Genomic DNA, 23,204 nt, shown 5'->3' with positions numbered 1-23,204 from the left:
AGTTTTACATGAGTCAGAATGAAGGTGATATCATTTTTGGCTCCTGGTGAAATCTTTACGACCGTTTGTTCTACAGACACAAGCAACAACTGGATTCCTAAACACATTGTTGTTATGCAGTTGGGAGACCACTTTCCCTGACATCTGCTTTAATCTGACTCTTAATCTGCCACCAATCCTCTTTCCTACCATGAAGCAGCCATGAACACTCCCACTTCTTCCTGTTCTCATCCTGCTGTGCTCCTCGCCAGGCTCTCCGTTCAGAGACGAGATCACGCTGGCCATCCTCCAGCTGCAGGAGAACAACCGGCTAGAGATTCTCAAGAGGAGGTGGTGGGAGGGAGGACAGTGTCCCAAAGAGGAGGACCACCGTGCCAAAGGTCAGTCCACTGATGATGATGATTATCTTCATCCTCAGGTCTGATGTTTATCCTTGTCCTCTTCATTACTAAAGGAATATTAAAGCCACACTTAACAAATGTATTGTGTGTCTCCCTATATGTGTGTGTCATTTTTTTTCTTCATAAAACCACTTTTCTCATACCGTATTTTTCGGACTATAAGTCGCAGTTTTTTTCATAGTTTGGCCGGGGGTGCGATTTATACTCAGAAGCGACTTATGTGTGAAATTATTAACACATTACCGTAAAATATCAAATAATATTATTGATCTCATTCACGTAAGAGACTAGACGTATAAGATTTCATGGGATTTAGCGATTAGGAGTGACAGATTGTTTGGTAAACGTATAGCATGTTCTATATGTTATAGTTATTTGAATGACTCTTACCATGATATGTTACGTTAACATACCAGTGTCATGACTGGGACTTTGGCTTGGTTTGTTCTCCCGTGGTGCAAATGAACTGGACTGGTCAAGGCTTGAAGGTGGGTACATGATTTATTTAAACTATCAAAAAAGGAATAAACGAAAAGCGCGCACAGGGGCCGGAGGTACAAAACTAGACTATAAACACAAAACGTGCACATTGGCAGAAACTATGAACAATTAAACAAAACACTAACTGTGGCTTAATAAACAAAAACTTACTTGGCATGGAACCGGCATGAAAAAAAGAGTAGCAAGGGTCATCAGGGTGTGGAGAGTGCGCAGGAGCATAAATGCGGGGATGTCGTCAGGACGAACAACAGAAAATGAATGAACTTAAATACTATGGACATGATTAGTGAAAGCAGGTGCGTGACTCAAAACGTGAAGCAGGTGCGTGACGTGACGGGTGAAAACTAATGGTTGCTATGGTGACAAACAAGAGTGCACAATGAGTCCAAACGTGGAACAGGTGAAACTAATGGGTAATCATGCAAACAAGACAAGGGAGTGAAAAGCCAGAAACTAAACAAAACATGACTTAAAACAAAATTTGATTACACAGACATGACAACCAGGCACGTTCTCAGTTGGTTATTTATGCCTCATATAACGTACACTTATTCAGCCTGTTGTTCACTATTCTTTATTTATTTTAAATTGCCTTTCAAATGTCTATTCTTGGTGTTGGCTTTTATCAAATAAATTACCCCCAAAAAATGTGACTTATACTCCAGTGTGACTTATATATGTTTTTTTCCTTCTTTATTATGCATTTTCGGCCGGTGCGACTTATACTCCGAAAAATACGTATTTCAGCTTCATTCTTGTAATTGTTTTTCCCCTGGATGATTTCTTTGGATATTTCCAAATTAATTTTGTATCTGATTATTGCAACTTTATTCTGCTATATTAAGGATTTTTTTTAATTGTATTGTTTCTTTGTGTCATCATTTTTATTTCTCACAAGTAACTTCAAAACAATATCAATTCTTGACTTATGTAAAAAAAAAAAAAAAAAAAGATTCTCCTAACATTCTTATTGTTCTTGTATTACTTTCTCATTAAATAATCACAATTATTATTGTATTAATACAACTTTTGTCTTATATTGTGACTTTGTCTATCTTCATTCTCATTCTTTTGGTAATATTTTTATTTTGACTTTTTATTTTTATTTTAACTTTATTAGAAAGTGAAGGCCTGAATACACATACAGTGTATTATTTTGGTCATTGTGGCCCTAAAACTCCTGATGTAAAAAGGTGGAGCTGGAGGAGGTGACCCTGAAGTGACTAATAATATGATTATTGTTAAAACATTTCGCAGGCAAAATTGGTAAAATTCCAAAGTTTTCTTATAAAATGGTTTTCTTTTTGTATTTTTGTAAAAAAAAAAATGCTGTTTTTTGCTCTGATTATTTAGATTTTACTCAAAAAAACATTTCAATGTTATGACTTTGTTTTTTTAGTGTTGCAATTTTGTCTTATAAAATTGCCAGGAGTCTGAGGTGATTTAATTCAAATATTACTGAGGCTTTATTGTTGTAAAATTACGGTACATGTTGTTGTTTATTCTTGAAACATTTACTGTAGGATTTACGAGGTTGCGTTTTTTCACAGAATATTCTGATTTATTTTTTATTTTATTTTATTTATTACAGAAATTCTCTTGTGACATTAGAACTTTTTTGTAATTAAATAGTGGCAATTGTTGGAATATTCCAGTGAAATGTTAATTGTTTCTTGTAATATTTTGGCTTTTTTCTTGTCAAATTGCATTTTTTTTTTGCTCTGATAATTTAGATTTTTGTGCACATAAATGTAATTATTGGTGTATATTCTAGCCATCTTTGTAGGTCTTTATTGTCATTGCACAAGTACAACAAAACTTTGTTTTCAGCACAAACCCGTTCAAGATTACACAGACAAACAGTGTACATGGTTACAGAACAGGAACGCTGATGGGTCGCCACAAGGCGCCCCGTAAAAGATGGGAAAAAGGTCAACGCTGGGGAAGGATGAGTAAAAAAAATACAATCTAGACTGGGCTCCTATGGGGGCCTAGTCTGGAGTGGGAAAAAAAACCTCCGTAGCAAAGCACATACATATTACAACGTACATCTTGAGATATCTAGCAACAGAGGGGAGGAGGGGGCCATGGTGGCTGGCTGCAGCTCTTCAGGCGCTGCCCATCCGTCCATCACCCCTATGGGATTTGCGTCGAGGGCGTTGGATTGGGGGTGGGGTATGTGTGTGTGGCGTATATTTTTTTGTGGATGCATGTGTGTGTGTAAGCCTGCCACATGTCTCTGTTCCGCGGCCTTGATGTTGTGCAGCCGATAGTCAGTCCACAGTCAACAACAACAACAGGTGTGTGTCCATGAGAGACAAGAAGGGAGGTTGTTGTGTCTTCGCCGCACTGTCCTTCGGGAGAGTCTCGAAGCCAGGGTGACAATCCAAGTTACCGTATTTTTCGGAGTATAAATCGCTCCGGCCGAAAATGCATAATAAAGAAGGAAAACAACATATATAAGTCGCACTGGAGTATAAGTCGCATTTATTTGATAAAAGCCAATACCAAGAATAGCCATTTGAAAGGCAATTTAAAATAAATAAAGAATAGTGAACAACAGGCTGAATAAGTGTACGTTATATGAGGCATAAATAACCAACTGGTATGTTAACGTAACATATTATGGTAAGAGTCATTCAAATAACTATAACATATAGAACATGCTATACGTTTACCAAACAATCTGTCACTCCTAATCGCTAAATCCCATGAAATCTTATACGTCTAGTCTCTTACGTGAATGAGCTAAATAACATTATTTGATATTTTACGGTAATGTGTTAATATCACACTTGAGTCGCTCCTGAGTATAAGTCGCACCCCCAGGCAAACTATGAAAAAAACTGCGACTTATAGTCCGAAAAATACAGTAGAATGTTTTGTATGCAAGTGAAAAGAACATTTGCTTTTCATTCTAAATTGTCAATTTTTTTTTTTTTTTTTTTTTTTTTTCTAAATTCTAAATTGTCTATGACTGATCCTCAAAATTCCTCCTGCGGGGCAGGAGTCAGAAGTTTGGCTTTATTTTTGTCGTATTTTGACTTTATTATTGCAGTATATCAACACCGTGTATGGTGGGGATGGTGTTCTGCTGACCTCGACTGCGGATGTTGTGGATCGGTGGAGGGAATACTTCGAAGACCTCCTCAATCCCACCAACACGTCTTCCTATGAGGAAGCAGTGCCTGGGGAATCTGTGGTGGGCTCTTCTATTTCTGGGGCTGAGGTTGCTGAGGTAGTTAAAAAGCTCCTCGGTGGCAAGGCCCCGGGGGTGGATGAGATCCGCCCGGAGTTCCTTAAGGCTCTGGATGCTGTGGGGCTGTCTTGGTTGACAAGACTCTGCAGCATCGCGTGGACATCGGGGGCGGTACCTCTGGATTGGCAGACCGGGGTGGTGGTTCCTCTCTTTAAGAAGGGGAACCGGAGGGTGTGTTCTAACTATCGTGGGATCACACTCCTCAGCCTTCCTGGTAAGGTCTATTCAGGTGTACTGGAGAGGAGGCTACGCCGGATAGTCGAACCTCGGATTCAGGAGGAACAGTGTGGTTTTCGTCCTGGTCGTGGAACTGTTGACCAGCTCTATACTCTCGGCAGGGTCCTTGAGGGTGCATGGGAGTTTGCCCAACCAGTCTACATGTGTTTTGTGGACTTGGAGAAGGCATTCGACCGTGTCCCTCGGGAAGTCCTGTGGGGAGTGCTCAGAGAGTATGGGGTATCGGACTGTCTGATTTTGGCGGTCCGCTCCCTGTATGATCAGTGTCAGAGCTTGGTCCGCATTGCCGGCAGTAGGTCGGACACGTTTCCAGTGAGGGTTGGACTCCGCCAAGGCTGCCCTTTGTCACCCATTCTGTTCATAACTTTTATGGACAGAATTTCTAGGCGCAGTCAAGGCGTTGAGGGGATCTGGTTTGGTGACTGCAGGATTAGGTCTCTGCTTTTTGCAGATGATGTGGTCCTGATGGCTTCATCTGGCCAGGATCTTCAGCTCTTGCTGGATCGGTTCGCAGCCGAGTGTGAAGCGACTGGGATGAGAATCAGCACCTCCAAGTCCGAGTCCATGGTTCTCGCCCGGAAAAGGGTGGAATGCCATCTTCGGGTTGGGGAGGAGACCCTGCCCCAAGTGGAGGAGTTCAAGTACCTTGGAGTCTTGTTCACGAGTGAGGGAAGAGTGGATCGTGAGATCGACAGGCGGATCGGTGCGGCATCTTCAGTAATGCGGACGCTGTATCGATCCGTTGTGGTGAAGAAGGAGCTGAGCCAGAAGGCAAAACTCTCAATTTACCGGTCGATCTACGTTCCCATCCTCACCTATGGTCATGAGCTTTGGGTTATGACCGAAAGGACAAGATCATGGGTACAAGCGGCCGAAATGAGTTTCCTCCGCCGGGTGGCGGGGCTCTCCCTTAGAGATAGGGTGAGAAGCTCTGTCATCCGGGAGGAGCTCAAAGTAAAGCCGCTGCTCCTCCACATCGAGAGGAGCCAGATGAGGTGGTTCGGGCATCTGGTCAGGATGCCACCTGATCGCCTCCCTCGGGAGGTGTTTAGGGCACGTCCGACCGGTAGGAGGCCACGGGGAAGACCCAGGACACGCTGGGAAGACTATGTCTCCCGGCTGGCCTGGGAACGCCTCGGGATCCCCCGGGAGGAGCTGGACGAAGTGGCTGAGGAGAGGGAAGTCTGGGCTTCCCTGCTTAGGCTGCTGCCCCCGCGACCCGACCTCGGATAAGCGGAAGAAGATGGATGGATGGATGGATGGATATTGCAGTATATTGACTTTATTTAAAACACAAAGAATGAATACATAACTCAGTATTTTTTGTCTTGCAGCATATACATGTTCTTGTCCTTGTGGCCCTAAGACTGACTCTAGTCCATCAAATGCCATCATTTGGAGTCAGGTGGTTAATACTGCCACATTTATTCGACTTTGCCCACTATTGTGGACTTTTATGGACTACTGGGCATAACTTGCTTCCTCAAATGTCATCTCCTCTTATTAGACAGTCCCGGTGCCACAGAGTCCACTGCGTGCGTTAACCTTGCTTCACATTTTCTGTCTCCCAGGTTTGGGCATGGAGAACATCGGCGGCATCTTTGTGGTGCTCATCTGCGGCCTCATCATCGCCGTCTTCGTGGCCATCATGGAGTTTGTGTGGTCCACGCGTCGCTCCGCCGAGACCGATGAGGTATGCCCCCATACCTGCCCTCGCCGATCCCGCAGACACACCCCAGTAGGTTTCCTTCCTGCCAACTTCTTTTTTATTTATTTTATCGTGTTGTGTGTGTGTGTGTGTGTGTGTGTGTGTGCAGAGGTGGGTAGTAACGCGCTACATTTACTCCGTTACATCTACTTGAGTAACTTTTGGGATAAATTGTACTTCTAAGAGTAGTTTTAATGCAACATACTTTTACTTTTACTTGAGTATATTTATAGAGAAGAAACGCTACTTTTACTCCGCTACTTTTAACTACATTCAGCTCGCTACTCGCTACTAATTTTTATCGATCTGTTAATGCACGCTTTGTTTGTTTTGGTCTGTCAGACAGACCTTCATAGTGCCTGCGTTTCAACAAATACAGTCACTGGTGACGTTCACTCCGTTCCACCAATCAGATGCAGTCACTGGTGACGTTGGACCAATCAAACAGAGCCAGGCGGTCACATGACCTGACTTAAACAAGTTGAAAAACGTATTCGGGTGTTACCATTTAGTGGTCAATTGTACGGAATATGTACTGTACTGTGCAATCTACTAATACAAGTTTCAATCAATCAATCAAAAGTGTGAAGGAAAAAAGACCCTTTTTTATTTCAACCGTACATCCCGTCAAAAGCCTAAAGACTGACTGCACAGTTCCTGTCTTCACAATAAAAGTGCCGCTCCATCGCGCCTGCGCTTTCAAAATAAAAGTCTCCGAAAGCCAGCGCAAACAAGCTAGCAAGCTACGGAGTTTGCCGCCAATGTATTTCTTGTAAAGTGTATACAAACGAATATGGAAGCTGGACAAATAAGATGCCAAAAACCAACCACTTTCATGTGGTATTAGACAGAAAGAAGGAACTTTTTTTCTCCTCCATTTGAAAACGAGGACGTTATCATCACTACTGTCTGATTACAATCAATGCAAGTCATCAGAATCAGGTAATACACCAACTTATATTCTTGTCTTCATGAAAGAAAGGAATCTATATGTGTTAAACATGCATGTATATTCATTAAAACACCTTTAACATGTAAACAAAAATGGCAAAATAAATAAATATAAATTATATACTGTATATATCAATGTATGTATATGTATATATATATATATATATATATGTGTGTGTATATATATATATATATATATATATATGATATGTGTGTGTATGTTACTCATCAGTTACTCAGTACTTGAGTAGTTTTTTCACAACATACTTTTTACTTTTACTCAAGTAAATATTTGGGTGACTACTCCTTACTTTTACTTGAGTAATAAACCTCTAAAGTAACAGTACTCTTACTTGAGTACAATTTCTGGCTACTCTACCCACCTCTGTGTGTGTGTGTGTGTGTGTGTGTGTGTGTGTGTGTGTGTGTGTGTGTGTGTGTGTGTGTGTGTGTGTGTGTGTGTGTGTGTGTGTGTGTGTGTGTGTGTGTGTGTGTGTGTGTGTGTGTGTGTGTGTGCGTGTGTGTGTGAGAGCTTATTGTCATTGGAGCATGTACTTTTTGTAGCTGCGTGTCAGTGATGTTGTGTTTGTGGGTGGAACATGACGGTTCAGATGGAAGCAATTAGGGCTGCAACAACTAATTGATTAAATCGATTAAAATCGATCATAAAAATGGTTGGCGATTAACTTAGTCATCGATTCGTCGGATATATGCTATGCGCATGCGCAGAGGCTACTTTAAAAAAAAATATATATATTATAAACCTTTATTTATAAACTGCAACATTTACAAACAGCTGAGAAACAATAATCAAAATAAGTATGGTGCCAGTATGCTGTTTTTCCATCCATCCATCCATCTTCTTCCGCTTATCCGAGATCGGGTCGCGGGGGTAGCAGCCTAAGCAGGGAAGCCCAGACTTCCCTCTCCCCAGCCACTTCGTCCAGCTCCTCCCGGGGGATCCCGAGGCGTTCCCAGGCCAGCCGGGAGACATAGTCTTCCCAACGTGTCCTGGGTCTTCCCCGTGGCCTCCTACCGGTCGGACGTGCCCTAAACACCTCCCGAAGGAGGCGTTTGGGTGGCATCCTGACCAGATGCCCGAACCACCTCATCTGGCTCCTCTCCATGTGGAGGAGCAGCGGCTTTACTTTGAGTTCCTCCCGGATGACAGAGCTTCTTACCCTATCTCTAAGGGAGAGCCCCGCCACCCGGCGGAGGAAACTCATTTCAGCCGCTTGTACCCGTGATCTTGTCCTTTCGGTCATAACCCAAAGCTCATGACCATAGGTGAGGATGGGAACGTAGATCGACCGGTAAATTGAGAGCTTTGCCTTCCGGCTCAGCTCCTTCTTCACCACAACGGATCCATACAGCGTCCGCATTACTGAAGACGCCGCACCGATCCGCCTGTCGACCTCACGATCCACTCTTCCCTCACTCGTGAACAAGACTCCGAGGTACTTGAACTCCTCCACTTGGGGCAACATCTCCTCCCCAACCCGGAGATGGCATTCCACCCTTTTCTGGGCGAGAACCATGGACTCAGACTTGGAGGTGCTGATTCTCATCCCAGTCGCTTCACACTCGGCTGCGAACCGATCCAGTGAGAGCTGAAGATCTTGGCCAGATGAAGCCATCAGGACCTCTATAAAACCATCAAAACAATAATACTGCAGCAAACGCAACCCCAGTAGCATTTTAATCTAAATGATGCAAATAACAGCCCATGGGCGGCTATTTGGACATATGCGGATTTTAGGAAGAGGCAGTTAATTCACAAAATGGGACATGGGCGGTTATTTTCCATCCATCCATCCATCTTCTTCCGCTTATCCGAGATCGGGTCGCGGGGGCAGCAGCCTAAGCAGGGAAGCCCAGACTTCCCTCTCCCCAGCCACTTCGTCCAGCTCTTCCCGGGGGATCCCGAGGCGTTCCCAGGCCAGCCGGGAGACATAGTCTTCCCAACGTGTCCTGGGTCTTCCCCGTGGCCTCCTACCGGTCGGACGTGCCCTAAACACCTCCCTAGGGAGGCGTTCGGGTGGCATCCTGACCAGATGCCCGAACCACCTCATCTGGCTCCTCTCCATGTGGAGGAGCAGCGACTTTACTTTGAGCTCCTCCCGGATGACAGAGCTTCTCACCCTATCTCTAAGGGAGAGCCCCGCCACCCGGCGGAGGAAACTCATTTCAGTACCCGTGATCTTGTCCTTTCGGTCATAACCCAAAGCTCATGACCATAGGTGAGGATGGGAACGTAGATCGACCGGTAAATTGAGAGCTTTGCCTTCCGGCTCAGCTCCTTCTTCACCACAACGGATCGATACAGCGTCCGCATTACTGAAGACGCCGCACCGATCCGCCTGTCGATCTCACAATCCACTCTTCCCTCACTCGTGAACAAGACTCCGAGGTACTTGAACTCCTCCACTTGGGGCAAGATCTCCTCCCCAACCCGGAGATGGCACTCCACCCTTTTCTGGGCGAGAACCATGGACTCAGACTTGGAGGTGCTGATTCCCATCCCAGTCGCTTCACACTCGGCTGCGAACCGATCCAGTGAGAGCTGAAGATCTTGGCCAGAGGAAGCCATCAGGACCTCTATAAAACCATCAAAACAATAATACTGCAGCAAACGCAACCCCAGTAGCATTTTAATCTAAATGATGCAAATAACAGCCCATGGGCGGCTATTTGGACATATGCGGATTTTAGGAAGAGGCAGTTAATTCACAAAATGGGACATGGGCGGTTATTTTCCATCCATCCATCCATCTTCTTCCGCTTATCCGAGATTGGGTGACGGGGGCAGCAGCTTAAGCAGGGAAGACCAGACTTCCCTCTCCCCAGCCACTTCGTCCAGCTCTTCCCGGGGGATCCCGAGGCGTTCCCAGGCCAGCCGGGAGACATAGTCTTCCCAACGTGTCCTGGGTCTTCCCCGTGGCCTCCTACCGGTCGGACGTGCCCTAAACACCTCCCTAGGGAGGCGTTCGGGTGGCATCCTGACCAGATGCCCGAACAACCTCATCTGGCTCCTCTCGATGTGGAGGAGCAGCGGCTTTACTTTGAGCTCCCCCCGGATGGCAGAGCTTCTCACCCTATCTCTAAGGTAGAGCCCCGCCACCCGGCGGAAGAAACTCATTTCAGTACCCGTGATCTTGTCCTTTCGGTCATAACCCAAAGCTCATGACCATAGGTGAGGATGGGAACGTAGATCGACCGGTAAATTGAGAGCTTTGCCTTCCGGCTCAGCTCCTTCTTCACCACAACGGATCGATACAGCGTCCGCATTACTGAAGACGCCGCACCGATCCGCCTGTCCATCTCACGATCCACTCTTCCCCCACTCGTGAACAAGACTCCGAGGTACTTGAACTCCTCCACTTGGGGCAAGATCTCCTCCCCAACCCGGAGATGGCACTCCACCCTTTTCTGGGCGAGAACCATGGACTCAGACTTGGAGGTGCTGATTCCCATCCCAGTCGCTTCACACTCGGCTGCGAACCGATCCAGTGAGAGCTGAAGATCTTGGCCAGATGAAGCCATCAGGACCTCTATAAAACCATCAAAACAATAATACTGCAGCAAACGCAACCCCAGTAGCATTTTAATCTAAATGATGCAAATAACAGCCCATGGGCGGCTATTTGGACATATGCGGATTTTAGGAAGAGGCAGTTAATTCACAAAATGGGGTCAGAACCCGGGCGGCTATTAGGACATGGGCGGTTATTTTCCATCCATCCATCCATCTTCTTCCGCTTATCCGAGATCGGGTCGCGGGGGTAGCAGCCTAAGCAGGGAAGCCCAGACCTCCCTCTCCCCAGCCACTTCGTCCAGCTCCTCCCGGGGGATCCCGAGGCGTTCCCAGTTCAGCCGGGAGACATAGTCTTCCCAACGTGTCCTGGGTCTTCCCCGTGGCCTCCTACCGGTCGGACGTGCCCTAAACACCTCCCTAGGGAGGCGTTCGGGTGTCATCCTGACCAGATGCCCGAACCACCTCATCTGGCTCCTCTCCATGTGGAGGAGCAGCGGCTTTACTTTGAGTTCCTCCCGGATGACAGAGCTTCTTACCCTATCTCTAAGGGAGAGCCCCGCCACCCGGCAGAGGAAACTCATTTCAGTACCCGTGATCTTGTCCTTTCGGTCATAACCCAAAGCTCATGACCATAGGTGAGGATGGGAACGTAGATCGACCGGTAAATTGAGAGCTTTGCCTTCCGGCTCAGCTCCTTCTTCACCACAACGGATCGATACAGCGTCCGCATTACTGAAGACGCCGCACCGATCCGCCTGTCGATCTCACCATCCACTCTTCCCTCACTCGTGAACAAGACTCCGAGGTACTTGAACTCCTCCACTTGGGGCAAGATCTCCTCCCCAACCCGGAGATGGCACTCCACCCTTTTCTTTTTCTGCTGTTTTTTTTTCTCAATAAAATACTGGAAAGGATAGAAATGTAGTTTGTCTCTTTTATCCGATTATGAATCGAAGTAATAATCGACATATTAATCGATTATCAAATTAATTGTTAGTTGCAGCCCTAGAATCAATATTGTGAAGTGCCAATATCTGCTTGTGTGAGCCGCCACTACAGGTCGGCGCGTATCTTCTTTGACATGCCTCACATGTGCGCTGGTATTCCTCGTTGCCATCTTTGGATTACTTCTCCTTCTCCCCCATCTCACCGTGCGTCCCCCTCTGTCTCTCGCTGTCCATCAGTCGCTGTTCTCCGACAAAGAGTATTGTTTCTGTTTATGTGAGTGACTTTTTCATTGGGACATGAGTATGGCGTCACATTAGTGCCAAAAATCCGAGCGCATAAAAACTGTTATCGCGCGCTGATTCTCCACTTCGTGCGCGCGCGCGACACCCTTTTGCGCGCGCGCGGTGCCTTTTCGCGCGCGCGGTGCCTTTTTGCGCGCGCGCGGTGCCTTTCTGCGCGCGCGCGACGCCTTTCTGCGCGCTCTCTGTGTACTCCTGGCATCTGTCCTCGCGCTGCCATGTTTCTTTTTGGCACTTTGGGGGCGGGTATGCTTAGACGGCCCCTCCTTTCTGATTGGCTGTGAGCATTTTTCTTATGACCAATCATTCTCCAGCGTAGCAACGTTGTAGCCATCTTACCTCGGACATCTAGCCTCAATCATTACATTGATGTCAATGGTACATGTACTAATCACATTACCATAACTTGCTCGATTTTCGACCAATTTACAAACGGTTTGCCTTGTTACAAATCTTATTACATGTAGATATGACATAGGATGCTGTACCTGTTGAAATTACCTCTTTCGCTTTAAAAAAAAAAAAAGACTTACCGTATTTTCCGCACTATAAGGCGCACCTAAAAACCACAAATTTTCTCAAAAGCTGACAGTGCGCCTTATAACCCGGTGCGCTTTATATATGGATAAATATTAAGATTCATTTTCATAAAGTTTCGGTCTCGCAACTACGGTAAACAGCCGCCATCTTTTTTCCCCGTAGAAGAGGAAGTGCTTCTTCTTCTACGCAAGCAACCGCCAAGGTAAGCACCCGCCCCCATAGAACAGGAAGCGCTTCTTCTTCTACTGTAAGCAACCACCCGCCCGCGTAGAAGAAGAAAAAGCGCGCGGATATTACCGTACGTTTAATTTCCTTTGTGTGTTTACATCTGTAAAGACCACAAAATGGCTCCTACTAAGCGACAGGGATCCGGTTCATGAAAAGACGCAATCTCTCCATCCGCACACGGATTACTATTTCACAGCACCTGCCTAAAGACTTTCAAGAAAAGCTGGCTACTTTCCGTGCATATTGTAAAAACAAGATAGCTGAAAAAAAGATCCGGCCAGAGAACATTATCAACATGGACGAGGTTCCACTGACTTTTGATATTCCTGTGAACCGCACTGTGGATACAACGGGAGCACGTACGGTGAATATTCGCACCACAGGGAATGAGAAGTCATCCTTCACTGTGGTTCTAGCTTGCCATGCTAATGGCCAGAAACTTCCACCCATGGTGATATTCAAAAGGAAGACCTTGCCAAAAGAGACCTTTCCAGCCGGCGTCATCATAAAAGCTAACTCGAAGGGATGGATGAAGAAAAGATGAGCGAGTGGTTAAGGTAAGTTTACGCGAAGAGGCCGGGTGGCTTTTTTCACGCAGCTCCGTCCATGTTGATATACGACTCCATGCGCGCCCACATCACGCTGGTTTTTAATATATTATTAAAGTTTGACTGACCTATCTGACTGTTTTTTTGACATTCCTTTAGCGCAGTTAGATGCGGCTTATAACACGGGGCGGCTTATAGGTGGACAAAGTTTTGAAATATGCCGTTCATTGAAGGCGCGGCTTATAACCCAGGGCGCCTTATGGTGCGGAAAATACGGTAATTGTGCAACATAGTTGTGTAGGGTCAGTGTTAGTCAGTTCTCTGATTATTTTAAACTGTTTCAGAATACATTATTAGAAGCTATTTTTAACATTTTAAAAACAAAATTCAAAGATTATTTCATTCATTTTATGGCTGAATCAAAAGAAATTCCATAAATTAGAAAACAAACGTTCAAGAAGAAGTGAAAATATAAAATAATGTTATTGCTGGTGGACCAGTTCTGGCTGAAAGATGTGATTATGGTGTTTGTTGTCTTATTATTTATTTGGGTCACATTTTATATTACCCTGTATTGTGTTTATGTGGTACGAAATAACATACCTGCCAACTTTTGAAATCAGAAAAACCTAGTAGCCAGGGTCCAAGGGCCGCAGGCCCCGGTAGGTCCAGGACAAAGTCCTGGTGGGGGGTTCAGGCTTCGCCCCCCGACGCAAAATGATTATTAGCATTCAGACAGGTTAAAATGTTGCTAAAACCATCACTTTTCTATCAGTCACAGTGACTTTTCAAAACAAAAATATTACAGCAAAAATCATGTGGGTTGATTGACATGTTTATTCTGTGTTGTGGTTTGCAGGGGAGGTGACGGCGACAGACACTAGAGGGAATTTTTCTGTTCAACCATTTATTATATATATATATAGTCCAAATATATATAATAATAAAACAATACTAAATATACAAACTAAGGAAATGGAGTGTGACAAAAATCCAAGAGTGTGTAAGGTGTAAGACTATGTGTAGTATTTAACTGGAACGTTTTACCGTAAGTGTTGGAGGTGCGTGTTGAGAGGAGCGGGGCTGTCAGACAAGGGTGGTCCAGGGGCGGAAGCGTGGTCGAGAGGCAGGAGCGAGTCGTCGTAGTCCGGGGCGAGCGAGGAGTCGAGAAACCAGGAAGCACGGGGCAGGCAGGGAAGATCCGGGAGCACAAGACGCACAGCTTGACTCGGGGATGCACACAGGGAACTGCGGGGTGAGGGAGGACACGACAATCAACGCAGGGAAAGCACAGAGAGGACAGTAGAGAGCATAAAGCGAGTTGCATCAAGCATCAGAAGAATAGCTTACTATACGCCAACAGATGATTATATTCCGGCCCCGGCATGCCAAGATGTCCAGGCTTATGAAGGCAGCTCCTTCATTCCAGGCAGGTGTGATGATTGCCGGCAAGTGATTGCAGCTGGCGGCAGCTGCAGGGCGGAGACGCCCGCGGCGCGTCCCTGGATGTGCGCCACAGTCGTGGGCGTGTCCCGCGGTGCTTGCAGCGCGCAAGGATGAGGACGCATTCCAATGCGCCCTGGCCGTGACATTCTGTAAGCTAACTTCAATAGTTTGAAATTATTTTGACAGTTAATGCCAGTTATCCTGTCAACCTTTCACAAGACTTCAATTTGTTAATTGCCTTTCTGCGCGCTCTCTGTGTACTCCTGGCATCTCTCCTCGCGCTGTCATGTTTCTTTTTGGCACTTTGGGGGCGGGTATGCTTAGACGGCCCCTTCTTTCTGATTGGTCAGGCGAAAAATGCTGAAAAATGCTCAGAGCCAATCAGAAGTATAGCAGGGCGGGTCATCGTCAATATGTATCAAGATTTACGGAGGAAGAAGTGGATAAAAAAAATGTCGCACGCTGATTTATTTCATGCCTACCAACTACTCCGGTTTTCCCGTAATTAGTACGGTTTTCATCAACCTATTCCGGGTTACGGTTGCAGTGATAAAAAATACGGTTTTTCATTAATTAAAAAAAAAAATTTTTTTAAAGTTTTATTCACAAAATCGCGTAACAACAATGACAATCGACACTGCTTCCCGTAACTTCCTATCGAGCCATTCCGAATGCCATGCGCGAGGCTATTTATAGCACCGCTGCCAAGCACGAGGCACCAGTTGCCATTGTTTCCAAACGAGCGAACGATCATGGAATCAGCCGGAGAAAAATCGCAAACGAGTCTTAAACCGAAAAGAAAACTGCAGTCATTCCGTGAAGAATATTCAAAAGCCTATCCGGGAATAATTATCCGTTCCAAAAAGGGTGAAAACTACGCGAATTGCACCTTGTGCAGACAAGATTTTTCGATCGGACACGGAGGAATTAGCGATGTAAAAGACCACGTTGGGACAAAAAAACACAAGTCTAATGCCGTTGCTAGCGATACAAGTGGAAAACTTTGGATTTTAGCCACAAAAAGGTAATGACACCAATGTTATCTATTGGAATTGTTTAGTACTGTTATACTGTTAAAAGTGTTTATACTATTTATGCTTTCAAGTCCAAGTTGAAGAAATCTTGTTAAATGTTGACAGCATAACTACCAAAATACAGAAGTATGTCCTTAATATTTTTGCAGTGCTATTTCTGTTGAAAAGTTACAATGATTACATTAGAGATGTGATGTGCCACTTTTCAAGCGTCTGATGGCTTCAATTAATTTTCATTAATTTTTCATATTTGGAATTCTTTTGAAAGGCTTACAAAAAAACTACATTTGAATTGTAATTCCATGCTATTGACAGGACTATTAATTTTAATGAAGTTAGCTTACCATGTTTACAGTATGATAATTGTGATAGAAATGTGAATTTTAGGCACAGAATATTTTTTACAATTGAACAAGGCAGTAGATTATACAAGCTTGGACAGAAAGTTAATAATGACACCAATTTTTTTTTAAATGGAATTGTTTAGTACTGTTTTACCATTTGTTTACTGTAAAAAGTGTTTATACTTTCAATGAACAAATTGAAGTCTTGTGAAAGGTTGACAGGATAACTGGCATTAACTGTCAAAATAATTTCAAACTATTGAAGTTAGCTTACAGAATAAACATGTCAATCAACCCATATGATTTTTGCTGTAATATTTTTGTTTTGAAAAGTCACTGTGACTGATAGAAAAGTGATGGTTTTAGCAACATTTTAACCTGTCTGAATGCTAATAATCATTTTGCGTCGGGGGGCGAAGCCTGAACCCCCCACCAGGACTTTGTCCCGGACCTACCGGGGCCTGCGGCCCCTGGACCCTGGCTACTAGGTTTTTCTGATTTCAAAAGTTGGCAGGTATGTTATTTCATACCACATAAACACAATACAGGGTAATACAAAATGTGACCCAAATAAATAATAAGACAACAAACACCATAATCACATCTTTCAGCCAGAACTGGTCCACCAGCAATAACATTATTTTATATTTTCACTTCTTCTTGAACATTTGTTTTCTAATTTATGGAATTTCTTTTGATTCAGCCATAAAATGAATGAAATAATCTTTGAATTTTGTTTTTAAAATGTTAAAAATAGCTTTTAATAATGTTTTCTGAAACAGTTTAAAATAATCAGAGAACTGACTAACACTGACCCTACACAACTATGTTGCACAATTAAGTCTTTTTTTTTTTTTTAAGCGAAAGAGGTAATTTCAACAGGTACAGCATCCTATGTCATATCCAGAGGTGGGTAGAGTAGCCAGAAATTGTACTCAAGTAAGAGTACTGTTACTTTAGAGATTTATTACTCAAGTAAAAGTAAGGAGTAGTCACCCAAATATTTACTTGAGTAAAAGTAAAAAGTATGTTGTGAAAAAACTACTGAAGTACTGAGTAACTGATGAGTAACACACACACACATATCATATATATATATATATATATATACATACATACATATACATTGATATATACAGTATATAATTTATATGTATTTATTTTTGCTGTTTTTGTTTACATGTTAAAGGTGTTTTAATGAATATACATGCATGTTTAACATATAGATTCCTTTCTTTCATGAAGACAAGAATATAAGTTGGTGTATTACCTGATTCTGATGACTTGCGTTGATTGTAATCAGACAGTAGTGATGATAACGTCCACGTTTTCAAATGGAGGAGAAGAAAAGTTCCTCCTTTCTGTCTAATACCACATGAAAGTGGTGGGTTTTTGGCATCTTATTTGTCCAGCTTCCATATTCGTTTTTATACACTTTACAAGAAATATATTGGCGGCAAACTCCGTAGCTTGCTAGCTTGTTTGCGCTGGCTTTCGGAGACTCTTGTTTTGAAAGCGCAGGCGCGATGGAGCGGCACTTTTATTGTGACGACAGGAACTGTGCAGTCAGTCTTTAGGCTTTTGACGGGATGTACGGTTGAAATAAAAAAGTATATTTTTTCCTTCACACTTTTGATTGATTGATTGGAACTTTTATTAGTAGATTGCACAGTACGGTATATATTCCGTACAATTGACCACTAAATGGTAACACCCCAATAAGTTTTTCAACTTGTTTAAGTCAGGTCATGTGACCGCCTGGCTCTGTTTGATTGGTCCAACGTCACCAGTGACTGCATCTGATTGGTGGAACGAAGTGAAACGTCACCAGTAAGGCAGGCACTTTGAAGGTCTGTCTGACAGACCAAAACAAACAAAGCGTGCATTAACAGATCGATAAAAATTAGTAGCGAGCTGAATGTAGATAAAAGTAGCGGAGTAAAAGTAGCTTTCCTTCTCTATAAATATACTTAAGTAAAAGTAAAAGTATGTTGCATTAAAACTACTCTTAGAAGTACAATGTATCCCAAAAGTTACTCAAGTAGATGTAACGGAGTAAATGTAGCGCGTTACTACCCACCTCTGGTCATATCTACATGTAATAAGATTTGTAACAAGGCAAACCGTTTGTAAATTGGTCGAAAATCGAGCAAGTTATGGTAATTTAATTAGTACATGTACCATTGACATCAATGTAATGATTGAGGCTAGATGTCCGAGGTAAGATGGCTACAACGTTGCTACGCTGGAGAATGATTGGTCATATGAAAAATGCTCACAGCCAATCAGAAAGAAGGGGCCGTCTAAGCATACCCGCCCCCAAAGTGCCAAAAAGAAACATGACAGCGCGAGGAGAGATGCCAGGAGTACACAGAGAGCGCGCAGAAAGACGTCGCGCGCGCGCAAAAAGGCACCGCGCGCGCGCAAAAAGACACCACGCGCGCGCAAAAGGGTGTCGCGCGCGCGCACGAAGTGGAGAATCAGCGCGCGATAACAGTTTTTATGCGCTCGGATTTTTGGCACTAATGTGACACCATACATGAGAGTGGCGTGGTGGTGTGCTGAGGGTGTTGTTGGTTGGTCTTGCCTGAGCGTCCATGTTGCCATGAAGAACTAAACAACATTGGGTGTTGTCCTTGGATTGTAATAACTCTCTCTGCTCTTTGGATACTCTCCATTTCCCCCGTCACCCCCTCATGCCCACGGCCCCCTTCGCTTCACCCCGTTTTCGTTACCCATGCCGTCCATCCTTTTTGTTCTCCTGGCTTCTTGTCTCGTTCCGCTGCCTGCCTACTCTTTGTCTGTGGCGCCCCCTTCCCCTTCCCCTCCCAACCCCGCCGCCCCCACTCCAGGTGTCTGTCTGTCAGGAGATGATCACAGAGTTCCGAAACGCCGTCTCCTGTAAGAAGAGCTCCCGCTTGCGCCGGCGCCGGCCGCTCAGCAGCACGGCGGCGCTGCGCCACCCGAACCGCATCGCCCTGGGGGCCCCCCGGCCCCTGCGCCTCGTCCGGGAGATGCGCATGAGCAACGGGAAACTGTACAGCGGAGCCGGCCCTCTCACGGGCGGCGCCGGCGGAGTGGCGCCCCCTGATTTGGGGCCCGGTCCCCAGCGGCTCCTGGATGATCCTCTCGGCGCCAACACCACCCCTCCGCCGCCGGCCCCCACCCCGGTGATGCTGCCCACCCGCAGTTGCACCCACGTAAGGATCTGCCAGGAGTGCCGCAGGATCCAAAGCTTAAGATTGGACAGCGGTTTGGGATCGACCACGACGAGGATACCGCCCTCGTCCGCGCCGCTGCCCCGGCTGCCCCCGCCCCCTCCCCTGTCCTCCTCAAACACGGACAGCGAGGGCGGAGGCGGGCCCAGCCCCAGGCGGCTGCACAGCCCCCCGCCTCACAGCGCCCGGCCCGTCCCACCACAGAACCTCAACAAATCAGACCTGCTGGGGGACCAGGCCTGAAGGGGGCGGGGCTAGGTTGTTACTCCAAACAAACAGGAGGGAATGCAAACAATGACGAGCGGATACAAAATGTGATGAAAGAGGACTTAAACCCGTTAAAAGCCTGCAGGAACAGCAACGGCTGCCCGCATGCGCTTTGGACAAGACTGACGGGAGTGCTTCTTTCTCGCGCCGAGGCTTTTCTTCCAGACACTTTGGGGAAGATCCCGGACACGTGGACTCCCTGAGGGTGATTACATGTTGTTTTACTCATTCGTCGTCTCGTTTCTGTTGACCATTTGTTCCAAGTGGGCGTTCAATAAAAAGCCTCTCCGGGTGTGACAATACGCCGGATTGTGACCACGGCAAACCACGTGACGGCGCCTAATCGTGTTGGAGAGTTTTGTGTCCCTCCCCCGGGCTGTGTCCTCGCTGCTCGAAGGCAGGAAGGATGACACACGAGTCGAACCGTAGCACAGTTGACGTTTGTGTTTAACAAGTGTGTTCAAAGTCGGGACTCTCCTATTAATGTTAGCTCATCAAAAACGGTGCGGCAGGCGGCTTTGAAATGTGTAACCAACCTCCCTCGTTATCCCCGCTCGCTTCCTGCCTTTTCCACCGCCACTCCGGCAGCGCGTAGGAGCCGCCAAGGCGACGAGAGGTGCTGAAATTAGGACACCTCGCGGGCGCCCCCCCTAAGTTTTGTGCTTTGGAAGAGATGCTGGCAGTACAGAGACCCGACAAGTTTTAGAATTACCACACAAATGATTTATGGACGTTTTGCTTCCACTGAAGGTGTGCACCAAATTTTGTGGCAATTTGGCTAAAATACAGCAGGTGTTTTGCAGAAGTGTGAGAAGTTAGTAGAGATGCGCGGATAGGCAATTATTTCATCCGCAACCGCATCACAAAAGTCGTCATCCATCCGCCATTCACCCGAACCAACATTTTATCAAAACCACACCCGCCCGCCATCCGCCTGTTGTTATATATCTAATATAGACGATGCAAGGCATTAGTGAGGTTATAAAGCTTTTGCCTGTTAAAGAAAGGAGACTGATCCAATGCAGCACAGACTGCGTGCCACACATTAATATCTCTTGGCCACGCATTAGTGGCTAAGAGATATTAATGCGTGATAATATTATTTATCATTATTATAGTATTATTGTCATTTCCATTAAGAAAGTGTCGCCTATTGTTGCCAATGCCCTCAGATCAGGAGTGCGTTCCTCACACTTTGTGTGCGCTGTTGCAGCAAGCAGAACGAGGCTTTTAAGAAGTTAAAAAAATGTTTTAGAAAGACAAGGCCTATATTTTCGTTAGGTAAAAAACAATTCTGAATTTATTTCAATGAATATTAACTTGTTAACGTTATAATTCTCAAATAGGGACGAGGGCGGAGTGCACAGTGAAACAGTGAACAATTTCGCGACAAAGATGAACCTTTATTGATTGATCTGCAGCCATGACAAAATATCAGACAATCTCCATTGTCAACGACAGGCAGGAAAATATAGATGAACACATAGCCTATGTTCTAGGCATAGGCATAGGCTCATACGTTTTTAAGTTGAAATAAAAAATTAAATAAAAAATGTGCCTCATAAGCCTTAGGCTGTCAATCACGCGCACAAACTTAAATTATACATAACATATGTATGTCATCTCTATTTAAACAAAAATAAATTAAATAAATAATAATAATAAATGACCTGCAACTTATTGGCCAAGGCAAAAAGCTGAAGGGGGGAAATCAAACCCATCAGACTGCACTTCATCATCAAACTTGAATTATAATGAAAATAAGACGGTCGCGACAAACAAAGCAGGCTAAATAGCCTTACATTGTCGCCAATCGGAGATGCGCTTCACTTGAAAGCGAGGCCAAATAATTAACACACATAGTAGTATATCTCAAATAGAAAAAAAACACAATAAACAACACAATTGCCTTAATTCTTTTGCATTGTAGTGCGCCCAAACAACACGTAACCATCAAAATTGTTTAGCTGACCGAACTCAATATAGGTTAGACATGGGCTTATTTGGTATAGCCTATAGGTAACGTAGACTAATTCGTTTAACATATCCAACCGTATGTCTACTTACTTTTTTTTTTGTTAGCACTATGCAGGAATAAAATGGCATCTACAGTGCCAGGATTCATGCGAGAGCGCCTGGCCTCTAAAATGCGCCCTGCTGCGCTGAAGGAGCGCTCACTTGCGCCACTTGTTGCTGGGACGCGGTGCCATCTTTTTCTTTTTTTTCTTCTTCTCCTGTTGTGTTGTGTTGTGCTTCAGTGCCTGATGAATAATTGACTGTTTCAAAGAGTACTGCTCGTTTTTTCGTATGTGGGTAACAACATTTAACTATGTATATATATTTCCGAATTGGTTCAACCGCCAACCGCCCGCGTCTATTTAAAATCTATTTTTACCCGCCCGACCCGCGGTTTATCCGCGGACTCCGCGGTTGTGTCCGCAAACCGCGCATCTCTAGAAGTTAGAGTGTCCGCCACCTGCTCAGTGGCCTTGTGGTTAGAGTCCGCCCTGAGATCGGTAGGTCGTGAGTTCAAACGCCGGCCGAGTCATACCAAAGACTATAAAAATGGTACCCATTACCATTATTTTTCGGAGTATAAGTCGCACCGGCTGAAAATGCATAATAAAGAAGGAAAAAAACATATATAAATCGCACTAGAGTATAAGTCGCATTTTTTTGGGAAATGTATTTGATAAAAGCCAACACCAAGAATAGACATTTGAAAGGCAATTTAAAATAAAGAAAGAACAGTGAACAACAGGCTGAATAAGTGTACGTTATATCATACTTGCCAACCCTCCCGAATTTTCCGGGAGACTCCCGAAATTCAGCGCCTCTCCCGAAAACCTCCCGGGACAAATATTGTCCCGAAAATCTCCCGATTTTCAGCCGGAGCTGGAAGCCACGCCCCCTCCAGCTCCATGCGGACCTGAGTGAGGACAGCCTTTTTTCATGACGGGAGGACAACAGGGTGACAAGAACTAAATCATCCAGACTAGAGATAAATTGTATTATTATGTTTATCTTACCTACAAATAAATATATTTATTAATTAAAAAAATAATAATAATAAATGCATTTTTACTATATTTTGCTAAAAACATCAAAATTAATTGTATTTTTATTTGTATTTTTTCGTGACTCCTAATTACATCCAGCCATAGAATTATACATTAAAATAAACATATTTGAAATAATTGATTTTAAATTATCATAACAATTCATTTAAAATGACCATATTTAATTATTCAAATAATTGCTTGTTTATCAACAACTTTAGCATTTTATTCATTACATTTTGAAACTCTCAGAAGCCAAGTTATGTTATATTCCTTAATATTTATGTATGCAAGTTTGAAATTATCTAAACACAGTTTGTTTGCATATTTTCAGGATGTAGATATCTATATATAATCTATATATATATATATATATATATATATATATATATATATATATATATACAAAGAAACATTACAATTAAAAAAAATCCTTAATATAGCAGAATAAAGTTGCAATAATCAGATACAAAATTAATTTGGAAATATCCAAAGAAATCATCCAGGGGAAAAACAATTACAAGAATGAAGCTGAAATACGTATTTTTCGGAGTATAAGTCGCACCGGCCGAAAATGCATAATAAAGAAGTCCTACGAGCTTATCCGAGGTCGGGTCGCGGGGGCAGCAGCCTAAGCAGGGAAGCCCAGACTTCCCTCTCCCCAGCCACTTCATCCAGCTC

The 23,204-nt window shown here is 44.3% G+C and overlaps 1 protein-coding gene across 4 annotated transcripts in view; it reads left to right on the top strand.

The window, feature by feature from the left end:
- grik5 (glutamate receptor, ionotropic, kainate 5) overlaps positions 1-20,607 on the top strand; it is a 617,387-nt gene extending 596,780 nt beyond the window's left edge. For 3 of the 4 annotated variants that reach the window (XM_061947301.1, XM_061947318.1, XM_061947293.1), the window contains 3 exons: positions 252-380; positions 5,970-6,136; positions 18,832-20,607. In XM_061947301.1, the coding sequence (XP_061803285.1) occupies positions 252-380; positions 5,970-6,136; positions 18,832-19,440 (905 nt within the window). In that variant the 3' untranslated portion in view covers positions 19,441-20,607. The remainder of the gene's footprint in view (positions 1-251; positions 381-5,969; positions 6,137-18,831) is intronic. The other variant, XM_061947309.1, reaches the window with a different exon arrangement.
- The last annotated feature ends 2,597 nt before the right edge of the window (positions 20,608-23,204 follow it).

The sequence above is a fragment of the Nerophis lumbriciformis genome, linkage group LG04 (assembly GCF_033978685.3).
Source record: "Nerophis lumbriciformis linkage group LG04, RoL_Nlum_v2.1, whole genome shotgun sequence".
Classification (NCBI taxonomy): Eukaryota; Metazoa; Chordata; class Actinopteri; order Syngnathiformes; family Syngnathidae; genus Nerophis; species Nerophis lumbriciformis.
This window is presented reverse-complemented; position numbering and strand designations above follow the sequence as displayed.